Source organism: Polypterus senegalus, chromosome 15, assembly GCF_016835505.1.
Source record: "Polypterus senegalus isolate Bchr_013 chromosome 15, ASM1683550v1, whole genome shotgun sequence".
Classification (NCBI taxonomy): Eukaryota; Metazoa; Chordata; class Cladistia; order Polypteriformes; family Polypteridae; genus Polypterus; species Polypterus senegalus.
The window spans coordinates 657,692-672,199 of NC_053168.1; the positions used below are offsets into that span (position 1 = coordinate 657,692).

General features: G+C 44.8%; 1 protein-coding gene across 1 annotated transcript in view; it reads left to right on the forward strand.

The window, feature by feature from the left end:
- stt3b (STT3 oligosaccharyltransferase complex catalytic subunit B) overlaps positions 1-13,721 on the forward strand; it is a 95,321-nt gene extending 81,600 nt beyond the window's left edge. The window contains exons 12-16 of the mRNA XM_039737171.1: positions 2,801-2,972; positions 5,326-5,499; positions 5,683-5,796; positions 7,746-7,958; positions 12,194-13,721. Of these exons, the coding sequence (XP_039593105.1) occupies positions 2,801-2,972; positions 5,326-5,499; positions 5,683-5,796; positions 7,746-7,958; positions 12,194-12,274 (754 nt within the window). The 3' untranslated portion in view covers positions 12,275-13,721. The remainder of the gene's footprint in view (positions 1-2,800; positions 2,973-5,325; positions 5,500-5,682; positions 5,797-7,745; positions 7,959-12,193) is intronic.
- The last annotated feature ends 787 nt before the right edge of the window (positions 13,722-14,508 follow it).

Consider the following 14,508-nt stretch of genomic DNA (forward strand, 5'->3'; position numbering starts at 1 on the left):
CATATCTTTCGTTTTGTGTGCGGGCTAAGAAACGTACGTCGACGTTGGAGTCAGAGATGGTTCGGTTTTTCATGTGCCACCCGGTAGAATTGCAGTCATAATGAATGGCAGAGCTCACAGCTGTAGGGTTCTTTAGAATCGCTCCGAGTGTTGCATTTATTAGCTTACTTTTACTTATTTGGGTGAGGCCTTTATCCAGGATGACTTACATTTGAGATACGATTGGTGCCATTTCTTTTGTTGCTCCAGTTGGAGTCCCGGCAGGTAAACCTACTCAAAGCATCCTGATGCTCCAACATTGATGGACTGAAAGCCAGAAGTCTACGTGACCATCATCATCAGGTCCTTCCATGAAAACCCTAAATACAAAGAGGACTGTTTGACTTATGTTAGGTAGATTGACCAGAGGGGCTGGGTGGTCTCGTGGTCTGGAACCCCTGCAGATTTTTTTTTTTTTTTCTCCAGCCTTTTGAGTTTTTTTTTTGTTTTTTCTGTCCACCCTGGCCATCGGACCTTACTCTTATTCTATGTTAATTAATGTTGACTTGTGTTTATTTTTTATTGTGTCTTCTATTTTTCTATTCATTTTGTAAAGCACTTTGAGCGACATTTTTTTTTTTGTATGAATATGTGCTCTATAAATAAATGTTGATTGATTAAAGTGACTTGACTTGGGGGCCACGCGGTGTCAGCAGCTACCTTTGAACCCACAACCTCAGGCTTTGACATCCAAGGCCTCCACCACTGGGCCCCAGTGCCAGCAGTGGTCTCGCATTGAGGGAGTTATGTTGGGTCGTGTTCTCTTACGTACTTTGCAGGCTTGTATTCCATTTCTTGATTGATTGAAATTTATAGTTTAAATGATACAAAAAAATAACGAAACCCACTGAATGCAACTCTCGAGTCAATTCACACCCCAGAAAATGTGCTTACCAAAGTAGAAACTAGCATGTAAAAATCTCCACTGTCCCCATTATAAGACTGGGAGCGCTCAGGTGTGGGGTCCCCCTCGCGCACACACACACACACACACACACCCCGGTGGATTTTTAGCTTTGAGTTGTGAAACAAGCCTGCTGCACTGGGCAGTCGACTACCCAATAATATGGGTTTACTCAAGCATATGTGAAGGGGGCGTAACGTTTCTGGGGGCTATCGACAGCAGACTGCAGTTCATGTTTTCACAGTAAATGAATTGGGAGACGTTCATACGTTCATCAGGCTTTGTTTAGAAATTCCCCCGTGATACTTTTAGGCACCCTAAAACTTCCTAACGCAGTGTTTGATGAATTCAAGAGTTGAGTGCGTATGTTTGTGTTGTAAGAAAAATGGCAGGGGGACAAAGAAGTGTTGGGGACCAACGGACGTCCTCTGTGTGTTGTGCAGGTGGAGATGATGCCCAGTTAACTGGACAGCCTGAAATCCCTGAAGCTTCACTGGCTTGGTGGTAGACTCTGATGACCAAGTGCCCCCTTCACACTACTGAGCCCTAACAAGATGAGCCTCCCGACGGACGGCTGTGCCCAAGAAGGCACCGTTACTAACGCCCACAGATCAGACGACCAATCACACAGTGTGCTCTGAGATACCACCCCTCCCGCTCCAGCTGTTCAGTTATGGACTCCCTTTTGTGTTTTCTGTCCTTCTCCTGCTGCGTGACGCTTCAGCTTCATGTGACAGGCAGATGTCGGGGACGGTCTCCTTAAGAATGCTCTGGTAAAGTGCACAAGTTCCAGCTACTCCAGTCATGGCAAGGCCTTCTAAAGCCGTCCACTGTCTCCACACTAGCCACCCCCCGTGTTTTATTGTAAATCTGATGTTTGTACCGTCAAAACGCCAGGCGCAGTGGGCCCTGTACTCTCTACTTTGGACTGATTTGTCATTTATTCAAAAAGGCGTGGGGAACATGCAGGTGTTTCTTTGTCCTGCTCTTCCTCTTGGACACCAGAGTTTTCTGCCTTTTTCTCCTCCCATGAGTGCCATTTTTCTCCAGTCTCTCTTTTTTTGGGGTCCTGAACTCTGGCCTTAGCTGAGGCTGGCGAGGCATCCCCAGTTGTAACGGCCACGCTCGTATGGCTAGTGTGTGTAGGCAGTTCCTGGATGACAAAGGCATTGATGCCATTGACTGGCCCGCAGGTTCCCCAGATCTGAGTCTAATTGAGAACCTCGGGATGTTGTGCATCGGTGCATCTGACACTGCTAAGTAGCAGCACCACAGACGGTCCAGTAGCTGACTGATGCCCTGGTCCAGGTCTGGGAGGAGATCCCCCAGGGTGCCATCCAAGCATGTGGGGACCACACACACTACGGAGTCGCATTAGGAGTTGGGTCAGACTGGGATTTCTGTTTTTGTCTCTTGATTTTTGGTGTGATGTTCAATCGGCCCTCATTGGGTTGGTGATTTTGGTGTCATTTTGTTCTTAATGAGTTACACAGCATTACTCCGTTAAGATCTTCCACTTGAATATTTAGTTTGATGTGTGATTGAAGTGTTCACAGGGTGTTTATATGAGAGTGTGTGTTTTATTTCTGTAGGTGTGTCTACTTGGACAGTTTTAGTATTTGTAACCCTTTGTACACACACTGCCCCTTTTCCTTTTATTACTAACCCCTCATGTGCTGCCTTTTCTAAAGCCTTTCTCTAATCAACGATCTCATCTGCACCCCCTGGTAGTCTCATTTTGTTGCTTCCTCATAGAATTTCAGCTTATTAGTGAACACTAATCCCAGATTTCAAGTCTGCTTGGGTAACCATGTGATGAAAAATGAAGAATAATGCAAATGTTATATCCCTTGCCAGGTCTCGGAATATCCTGGATGATTTTCGTGAGGCCTATTATTGGCTGCGACAAAATACAGATGAACACGCCAGGGTCATGTCATGGTGGGACTATGGCTATCAGATAGCAGGGATGGCCAATCGAACAACGCTTGTGGATAACAACACGTGGAACAACAGTCATATAGCATTGGTAAGTGAAAATGAATTTGTCACCCTTCGTCATTCCTGGCCATCTTGGTGACAGCTGCTGCACTTGCACGTACAAGTTGTTCACAGAAGGGCATTCAATGTCACTCCTGCCCCAAATAGCCCTTACAGTTTGCTGCTGCTTTTGCTGTGCTGATGGTTTGGGGACACGTTACTGTTTGTGGTTAACACTGAAGGAAAGATGTGCAAACATTTCTTGTGTAATGTCCTCCTTCAGGTCTGCCAGGTTCAGCTCGTGTTTGAGTGAATTTGTTTGTTTACCTTACTCTCTTTCTTCTGCTTGTTATATAATATGTGTGTGTGTATGTGTACATACAGTGGAACCTCAGTTCACGAATGTCCCGGTACACGTACAACTCAGTTTACGACCAAAAAGTTCCCCAAAATTTTGCCTTGGTTCCCGACCACACACTCGGTATACGAACAAGCCAGTTTCCCTTTCGGTTTGTACATGTTGAGTGTCTCCCTGTGCAGCGAGACAGAGAGTACGACACACACACACACACACACACACAGGCAGCAGCGCGAGAGAGACAGCTGGACACGTTAAGGTAGGAAGGCACTGGGCTTGATTTTGTTTTCATTTCTGTTTCCAGCGATCAGTTCGTAGCGTCCATTGTTTCAATGTTATTTTTCTTGGTGGTTTATTAAATTACGGATTTTTTCAAATGTTCCTTTTTATATATATATATATATATATATATAATAAAATACACACACACACACACAAGGACTGTGTATTAAATAACGAGACTGGCTTTCTATCTCTTAAACAAAGCAGTGAGAACTGATTATGAACACTTGCCATGCACATTTAAACCTGCACAATAAATGACAACACTCGCTGTCACTGTTTAATGCAGTTGTGTTTCCCTTTGTTTGGCAGAGTCACGCAAAGTTTAAAAGTTGAGCAATGTGTTCATTTGAAATATTCAGTAAAATTGAACAAAGCACCAACGGAATCTTTTGAAATGCTTTCTGAGGCTAACGGGGAAGACTGCAAGTCTCATGCGCGTGTGTTTTTCCTAAATTGAAATCGGTGCTTAAAGGAACATGTTTTGAATCAATGGATGTAAAAGAGAAAGAAAGAAGACATCAGATGTCTTGAAAGAGCTGACAGAAACTGATCTGCTCCATGCCCTTCTACTCAACCAGTGGAAACCAAGACTGCATTGGTGCGTAATTGCAAATGGGGATTATATTGAAGGGGACAAGCATTAGAGTCGTCGTTTGAATAAAAGTGAGTTATTATGTCGGTGTCATTATTTAATAGACAGACTTTGTGAATATATGTGTGTGTATGTATATGTATTTATATACAGTATTCCCCCACCATCCCAAAGGCGCTATATATACACTATTTACAACAAGCATACGAATATAAAGCAGTCCAAACAATAGAAAGCCCCCCCTTGTCCCTAATTCATAAATGAATAAATAAACGCAGATCAAAGACAAACTGCAATGAATGGATGAAATCGAGCGAGTCCAAAGTAATGAATGTCCTGAGTTAAATGAAATGCTGTTCGATGTGATAGGTTTGCTCCTTCCCGAAATAACTCAAAACGATCTCACCGTGCGAGTCCTCGGCGGTGGTTGAAATAAATCCAAACCCCGGGACTCCTCCGAACTGGCTGATGTACTGCTGATCCGGTCAATGAATAAAGCAGACCGTGAGGTGGCACAATGAATTTGTGAATTGAATGTGAAATGGCTCCTCTCTCCTCTCGATCTCTCTCTTGATCCTTCTCTCCTGTGGTTTAAGTTAAAATATCCCGGATGAAGTTGGTATGTCAATGGGAGATTCCACTGTTTGAGTCGCTGCCTCCCTGCAACATCCTTCCCCGGGGACAACATTTACATAGACACACAACAGATTTAAACGGGACGACGCAATAAAGACGCGACTCGGCACAAGACACGCATCAAATATCTAGAGTCACGTAGCCCCGCTACAACTTTATAGACGTGTGTCCCATCTGAATTGGGCTCAAAAGTGAGAAAACAAGAGAGACGTTCTTGATTTCGATGTCTTTGGGTAATAATTGTCCGATTAGCGAACAACTTTTGTTTTATTTTTCAGTTAATTGAACACAAAATTGACCAATGTGTCTCTGGCACTGACCTTAAGGGATTCTCGATTGCGTGATAAAGTTTTTGTTGTGAGTTGCACGTCTGTTGTCTGCCTCAGTTTGCTGTACCGCTGGTCCTCCGCCCCGTTACAAGACATTCTTGCGCGGACGGCGCGGGTCATCACATGATGCGAGATTCTTTTGAATTGCCAAGCAGCTGCGAAGATGTATTTAAATCTTTTTTCCTTTCTCCTCCATTTGCAGGTTGGAAAAGCCATGTCCTCTAATGAAACGGCTGCTTATCAGATTATGCGCAGCTTGGATGTCGATTACGTGCTCATCATCTTCGGAGGTGTCATCGGCTACTCGGGAGACGACATCAACAAGTTCTTGTGGATGGTCAGGATAGCTGAAGGCGAACACCCCAAAGATATCCGAGTGAGTGGCGTGGGCTGAGAATTCCGAGTTTGACACCGAATCACGTGGCGGCATTGAGAAGACCACTGGCTGGCAGGCAGGAAGCTCCTGTCATTCACACGTGCCTGGCTGTTTGTCACCAAACTTTTTAACTTTGTGCCTTTTTTTTTATTTTTTTGTGTGTGTGTGTGTTTCTTACTGCAGGAAAGCGACTATTTTACACCCCAGGGGGAGTTTCGTGTCGACAAGGCTGGCTCACCGACATTGTTAAACTGCCTGATGTACAAGATGTCCTACTACAGATTTGGCGAGATGCAGGTAAGACGTCCTAATGTTTAGTTTAGCTGGGCACTCTTCACTTACAGGGCTGTGTTTAAATGGTTTCCTCTGTCATCAGCATCCTCTCTCTTTTTGCGTATTTGACACAGCGGACGGCTTCCGACCTTTAGTCAAAATGCAGTATTGGAGAGCAGGAGGAAACTGAATGAAGACACAGTAGAGTTTTTAAATAAGTACTTTCAAGGTGAAAAGTCGCCCTCGCTTGACCACTTGCACAAGTCGCCGCATTGTTAACTCGGGTTCACCCGCTCCACTTGCAGACCTGCTTTACTTCGGACGCATTGCTTGTTTCAAGGCCACTCCGACCTCTCAATGATTCAGTTATCGACTCGCTTTTGTGTGTTCTGTCCCTGCCCTTGTCCGGCTGCGTGACCCAGTGACGCTTCATGTGACAGTCAGACGTCTACTGGTAAAGTGCACAACTTCTAGTTACTCCAATAATGGCAAGACCTTCAAAGCATCCCCGTCTCCACACTATTTGTCACCGACATGTTTTATTGTAAATCTGATGTTTGTACCATCAAAACGCCAGGCGCGGTGGGCCCTGTACTCTCTACTTTGGACTGATTTGTCATTATTCAAAAAGGCGTGGGGAACATCCAGGTGTTTGTTTGTCCTGTTGTTCCTCTTGAACACTTGACACTGAGCTGGGCTATGCAGGGCTCCCCATTCCCAGTAATGTCGTCTTCAGCTAAGAGATATAAATAAGTCCTCTGCGATGTCCGGGATCTGCCAGTGGCACGTCACACGACTTCTTGTCAGGCCTAACTGCTGTATTTGCAGGATCTCGTCACATTGAGGATGTCAGATTCCACAAGTAGAAACCACAGGGAATGCGCATTACGTGACAGCCTCGTGACATTCATGGCAGTGGGGAGTGGTGACGTGCTGCATGTTGGTTACTAACTTCACTGTCCTCTGTCCACGTGACGGTGGTAACCCTGTTAATCAATCGGACGTTTGCCCCACTGTGACAGCCGAGTGACGTGCTGCCTGTCCACACCGGTGCCTGTATGAGTGCCTTCCAGTTTTGGGCAGTCCTGGGCAGCCTTTTGTTCCACTCTGCTGTAGTCTGAAAAATGAGTCGCTTGGTAGAGAAGCCTGTTTTGTGGTCTTATTTCCCCTTTCCTTTCTCTCTTTCTCTCTTTCTTTCTTTCGCTTTCTCTCTTTCTTTCTGGCTGCCTTGTACTTACAGCTGAGCACTCGCTGGTTGTCGGCACATACCGCCCTGGTGATTTAAGGCCAAAATCAGAGAGGATTGGTATTGTGAGTCAGAGAACAGTCAGACTTGAGTCACTTCAGGATGTCCGAGGGCACTGGTGGGCACAGGAGCGCACCACAACTGCCCCTGACTCACTAAGATTGTGTAACTGAAGTCTACAACTGAAAATCGTGTAGTGTGATGGGGCTTTAGAGAGCCATAGCAAAGAAAACGGATGAGCACTCCCTGCTTGGGGTCTCAAAGCGGCACGAGCATCAGGGGTTGATTTAAAAGCAAGACTTCCCATCCACATGGAAAGGTGATGCACCCTCAGTAATAAACTGGGGTGACACCCACTGCATCACTGGGTACTCTGGCCTTGATCTTGGGTTGGGGTTTGGACAGATTTGTGCACCACACAGACAGCAGCCATTTTGACTCCTCATGTGACTTGTTAGGCGGGTTTAGTCTTAATGTTTTATTTAACGGTTCTTTCTAATTTATTATAAATGATGATTTAAGTATTCAGGTTTGGCTTCAGTAGCAAAGAATGTTAAGTTTAGTTTCACTTAAAGTTGCCAGTTGACCGGCTGAGGACATTAGTCAAGTGTACTGTCTGAACGTCTGACTTCTGTGTCCGGTCTTGAGCTTCGTTTCTCCTGCTGGCTTAATTTGGCATAAATGACTTCAATGTGTGTTTTTTTTTTTTTTTTTTTTTTCTTTTTAGCTCGACTTCAGGACGCCCCCTGGGTTTGATCGCACGAGGAACGCTGAAATTGGCAACAAAGACATCAAGTTCAAACATTTAGAAGAAGCCTTCACCTCTGAGCACTGGCTAGTGAGAATTTATAAAGTCAAAAAACCAGAGAACCGGGAAGCTTTGGACCACAAGCCTCGGCTCACCAACACCGCTTCAAAACAGAAGCATTTATCTAAAAAGGTGGGTTTGATGGCGGGTGGGGCCTGCTGACGCCTCTTCAGCTAAATGTGTGAGTTTGGTGGGAATGGCTTTCATTTTAACGGGTTAGAAACTGAGAAAACTGCCATCATGCCTCCTCTTTCAGAAAGCGGCGAGGCCCCAAAAAGTGGGGTTACTGATTGACCTCCACAGTGCTGCCCAGAGGCAACATGAGGCTTTATACACAGTGACTTCACAATGGCTGAAAATCTGGCAGGTGCCACCTCCAGTAGGGCCTCCCTCGTCCACGCCATGCGTTTGCGCGGTCAGCACGGGGGCATTTCATCATTTTGTTATGTTTGTAGACCATATGTGATTTCATACGCAAACTTCACGCGTCTGCCTTTTATTTTGAGTTTAAATGAAACGCTCAAGTGAAGATGAAACACTGGAGGCATTTCTTGTCGTGTGCACGTAAATCTGAGCAGACATGGTCACAGTCGGAGGTCTGAAAATCTCAAGTCCACCTTATGAGAAGGACTTGGGAGTCGTAGTGGACCTGACTGAAGGGAGTTGGCACAGTGGATGGAGACGGTGACTTTAAAATGAGTTCATCGAGAACACCACAGGGGGACACAGCTGGGAACTTGTGAAGGGAGAATTTCACACCAACATTCGGAAGAGAACCTCCGTGACCAAGTAGTGTGGTAGACGGTGGGACTTGAGGGATCTCCTCAACTTGACTTGATGTTGTTTTGGAAGATTTCAGTGGATAAGAACGTGTGCTTAGTTGAGCTGAATGGTCTGTTCTTGTCCTGATTGTTCGTAAGTTCTAATAAGTTCTAATATGTTAAAGGTCCGTTGGTAATTTGAGAGAAGCGGGCCTTAGCTGCTGGTTCAAGGGCTGCACACTGACATCCTGCAAATGAGGCTGACCAGTCGGCACAGGGGGGTATATAAGGAGGGCCTGTTGCTAGGGAATAGCTGTGGGTGGGCTTCATATGTTGGGTGTTCTCCATTAGTGTGTTCATTGGTGCATTTTTGCACATCCTCATGCTTGGTGTGCTAGAAGTCTTGAGCGGTTTGTGTGAACTTTTAAATAAAGGTCCAAAGAGACTACCGTTAATCTGGGGTGACTAAACTGAGAAGAGGAGGCCAGAGGGGACAAACGTAAAAATACACGACTGACCCTGAAATCCGAGGATTATTTTGGGGCATTTTAGTGTGGCCCCAGTGTCAGAAGACCAGGGGGTCCCGTAGTAGGACAAGGACCTAAAACACACATCCAAAACCTTAATGGTCTGTGTGCAAGGTAGCCAGGGGTGAGGCCCGATCTCCGTGCAAAGAGCTTCTGGATGGGGACGAGAAACGTTTTGAGGCTGCCATGATGGTGTTCAGGGTTGTCTGACTGCGGTAGGGAAAGGGCGCCTTTGGTACTCCGCAGGTCAATTTGTCACTTTCTGTATGCCGTGAGCTGAGCAGACATCCCTTAGTTGTACCCCTGTGGGCCTCCTGTTCTAGTTGTTGGAGGATTAGACAGATGTTGGTGTGTTTTCAGTTCTCTCTGAAGATGTTGGACCAAAAACGCAAAGGTGCCAGTAACATTGACCGTAAGGGTGCCTGAAAGACTGAACGCAATGGCAGCATATGAGGTTTGTGCCCGCTGAAGCCTGCCTGGCATCGGTCTGTAAGAAAGGAACTAACGGCAGCTCTGGTGGTCTTAAAGTCCAGGCTGGTCAGCGTAATCATATGGCAGGCCGTTTTAACATTTGATCCATTTTCTTTGATACCCGCATTTACAGTTGCCGGATTATTGTTGGTTTTAAATTGGATGTTGAGCTCTATCGAGTTTTTAAAATGTGATGTTATGATCTGGATCTGCATAATTAGATCTGGACCACCGTGTGTGTGTGTGTGTGTGTGTGTGTGTGTATGTATGTAACCATGAAACACATGCAGGGCAAGATACAGAATATGAAAGGACCAAAAAATGACAATGTCAAAATACAGAAACTAAAGAATGCATTAGCACAAAGAAAGAGAAATTATTACTCCGAGAAATAATGAAAAGGTGAATAGAGATTGAAGATCTGGACACAGGTGATAAGTCAGAAGTATGTAAATATTGTAAGGCTTTGAAGTTTAGGCTGGAAAATTTCAAAAATGCAGTTCACCTCGCATACATTTATTGGTTACTTTGCAAAAAAAAAAAAAATGAACTGCTGCTGCTGATCGTTTTGTCTGTGCAGAAATTCCAAACAGAGAAACCTGTCCTGAATTAGGGTACAAAGTCATGAAACACGTCTCACTGACCTTATTAAAAAGATAAGCACGTTGAGACTCGAAAGATTCCAAATATTTTTACAGAAAAAAAAAAAAATCTTAAAAGTGTGTATCCGGAAAAACAAAAACGGGTTGGTGAGTGAAGTATATACACACACACACACACACAGTGCATCCTGAGTATTCCCAGCGCTTCATCACTTTTTCCCCATTTTCTTATGTTACAGCCTTATTCCCAAATGGATTCAATTCATTTTTTTTCCTCAGAATTCTACACACAACACCCCATAATGACAAAGTTTTCTTGAGGTTTTTGCAAATTTATTCAAAATAAAAAACTGAGAAATCACATGTCCATAAGTATTCACAGCCTTTGCCATGAAGCTCCAAATTGAGCTCAGGTGCCTCCTGTGTCTCCTGATCATCCTTGAGATGTTTCATTGGAGTCCACCTGTGGTCAATTCAGTTGATGTGATGTGATTTTGAAAGGCACACACCTGTCTATAGAAGGTCCCACAGTTGACAGTTCATGTCAGAGCACAAACCAAGCATGAAGTCAAAGGAATTGTCTGTAGACCTCCGAGACAGGATTGTCTCGAGGCACAAATCTGGGGAAGGTTACAGAAACATTTCTGCTGCTTTGAAGGTCCCAATGAGCACAGTGGCCTCCATCATCCGTAAGTGGAAGAAGTTCAAAACCACCAGGACTCTTCCTAGAGCTGGCTGGCCATCTAAACTGAGCAATCGGGGAGAAGGGCCTTAGTCAGGGAGGTGACCAAGAACCCGATGGTCACTCTGTCAGAGCTCCAGAGGTCCTCTGTGGAGAGAGGAGAACCTTCCAGAAGGACAACCATCTCTGCAGCAATCCACCAATCAGGCCTGTATGGTAGAGTGGCCAGACGGAAGCCACTCCTTAGTAAAAGGCACATGGCAGCCCACCTGGAGTTTGCCAAAAGGCACCTGAAGGACTCTCAGACCATGAGAAACAAAATTCTCTGGTCTGATGAGACAAAGATTGAACTCTTTGGTGTGAATGCCAGGCGTCACGCTTGGAGGAAACCAGGCACCGCTCATCACCAGGCCAATACCATCCCTACAGTGAAGCATGGTGGTGGCAGCATCAGGAACTGGGAGACTAGTCAGGATAAAGGGAAAGATGACTGCAGCAATGTACAGAGACATCCTGGATGAAAACCTGCTCCAGAGCGCTCTTGACCTCAGACTGGGGCGACGGTTCATCTTTCAGCAGGACAACAACCCTAAGCACACAGCCAAGATATCAAAGGAAAGGCATCAGGACAACTCTGTGAATGTCCTTGAGTGGCCCAGACTTGAATCTGATTGAACATCTCTGGAGAGATCTTAAAATGGCTGTGCACCGACACTTCCCATCCAACCTGATGGAGCTTGAGAGGTGCTGCAAAGAGGAATGGGCGAAACTGGCCAAGGATAGGTGTGCCAAGCTTGTGGCATCACATTCAAAAAGACTTGAGGCTGGAATTGCTGCCAAAGGTGCATCGACAAAGTATTGAGCAAAGGCTGTGAATACTTATGGACATGGGATTTATTATTTTTAATAAATTTGCAAAAACCTCAAGTAAACTTTTTTTAATGTTGTCATTATGATGGGGTGTTGTGTGTAGAATTCTGAGGAAAAAAATGAATTGAATCCATTGTGGAATAAGGCTGTAACATAAGAAAATGTGGAACAAGTGATGACGCGCTGTGAAGACTCTGAATGCACTGTAGATAGATATATAAATATATAAAGATATATAAATATATAAAGATAAAGCATTTAAGCTATCATCAAATTTCAAAGCATGTTCTCTCATTTTAAAAGTCTAAGTGCGGATATCAAATTGAAAACTTTTGACTTCCACGATTTCAAAGCAGATGTGAAGATCAACGTTGAAGCGGCTTGCCGTGTGATCGGCGCGTGCTGATTGGGTTGCCGTGTACTGACATGTGACTTCTCTGTTTTTCCTCCCTAGGTTTCCAAAAGGAAGCGTGGCTTTATTAAGAACAAATTAAGTCTCAAGAAAGGCAAGAAATTAAACAAGAAAACTGTTTAAAAAGAGCCAAGTCACCTGGAATCCCGACAACCTTTGCCTTGAGCTGCATTCCCATTTCACAGAGCGGTGGACACCCGCACTCTCAGTGGTCCACGGTCTGTCTGGAGATCCCCCTGGCTTGACGACCAGACCAGTCCGTCTCCTTTTTTTATACTTGAATGTGCTAGCAAGGCAGAGAGCTGCTGTGTGTTTATGGCGGCACATGTTGTGTGGTAAACGTTAAACCTAGAAAAGTCCTAACGAGGAAATCGGATCGATTGCACCAAAGAGCCCCTCTTATTTGGTCCTCGGCACATGTAACTTGTTACCTTTATTAAATAAAAACCCAAACCCGAAACGAAAGACAATTGTGTACAAGTAGGAGTTCCTGACGCGTGTACAGACGGCACTAGATGGAGGAACGACGAGATGTGAGCAGATTTTTCTGACATTTGAGTCTTAAATTGTCCAAATCTGTAAATAATGTGATATATATATATATTAAAATAACAATCTTCAGATGGGGTTATATAATATATTCTGTTTTGTTCTAGTTATTTTAAATATGCAAAAAAAAAAAAAAAAGGACCCCCAGCAACTCATTTGAATTTGCAGTTTCTGCTGCCCCCCCCTAATTCACTCTAATAATACGATGGCAATAATTAGAAACGAATACCCGCCCCGGCACAGGGGCTGTGAATTTAGTGACGTCGACTCCTCGCGGCGGGCCAAAGGTAACAAGTCTACAAGCGGGAGGCTGCACGGGCAGGCGTACCATGGGGGGCTCCGTTTACTGCGTACCCCTCGACTCTTTGGCTTTCCCTTTCTTAGATGCGGAGCGGAGGTCCCCCTTTGAGATGTTGGCTTGTATTTTGTTTCCAGTTTGTCAGCTCGCTTGTTTAATGGCGGACGTGACAAACTGCGAAGCAGACGAGAAAACGAAAAAGCGACGAAGCAAATCAAACTTGTAAAGGGCCAGCAATGGTGTAAAGATGTAATTTCTTTGTAAACTTTATTCCTGAATATAAAAACGACGGGCCTTTTATAAATAAAATGTCAGAGGGCCAGTCAAGTGAAGCCTTACCAATATAAATAGAAATGTCAGGAGGGCTTTTGGTTTTTTTTTTTTTTGTTTTTTGTTTTTTTTTTTTGGTTTGGTTTTGCCAGCTTCTGCTTGACGAGTTATTTTCTTTATTTTGTAAAATTCTCTTTTGATTTTCTTTTCATTGTTTCCTCCTCACCCCCATCTGCCTTTTGGTTTTGTTTTGTTTTTTATGCTTTGATGAAGACCACCTGCCGACTTCATCCTGCCTCTTCCTCTTCTCATGTATGCCTGGGGAGTTCATTTTTGTTGTGTGTCGTTTTCTTTTTCCTCGACCCAGGAGTACATTTTTTACATTGTTGCTTAAAGATTTGGTTTAGACTTGTTAAAATGTAGACAGAAATAAAACTTCAAGTTTGTGTTAAAGTCTTGTTGTTCTCCATGTCATGTTATTTGTGGGCCCACCTGACTGAAAGTCCTCAGCGTGACCCTCCTCTTCCTCAGAGTAACTGCTTTAACTTCCCTGCATTGTCCTTTGTGATCGGCGAGAATAAAGTCTGGGGGCTCTGAACGGGAAAATGTCACCTGATCAAAGCGCCACTGTCCTCACCGCGTCCCTGAGACCCACACACACACACGCTGGGCGAGTTCAGGCGGCCTGTGAATTGAAGCCCCACCTCCCGCCGTTCATTGGTCAGTCCTGCCCACTGATGACAGAGTGACGGCCAATTAGATATTAAAAGTTACAGATGAGCGAGCGGCAAATCTCATTGGAGGAAAAGTAGGCGTCAGACCTGAGGGGATTTCAACAAGCAGACACTGGCGATGTGGCTCGACGACGAGGGGCACCAGTGAGTAAGCTGGACCACCTGAGCGGTGAATGTGGTGGGACGCGGGGTCTTCAGCTCCATCTCATCTGTGTGCCACCATAGGACTGTATGAGCACACCTGACATGTGCCGGTGGTCCCCATAAGGGTGGCACTCGTTGTTTTGTGATTTTTTTTTTTTTTTTAATTCTCGTTGAAAATATGAGATTAATTTTAATAATTTTTTTTCTTTACCTTCACTCCTAACAACGCAGAGCGAGTAAAACGAGAAACGGGGTCCTCTTTAGGTGGAGCATTCCTTTAGTGGGCTTCAGTCATTTGCAGCCATCTTGAAGGGGGTCCAAAAGTGAATGGAGGAGTCCAGCAGCCTTGACGCCATTCCCAG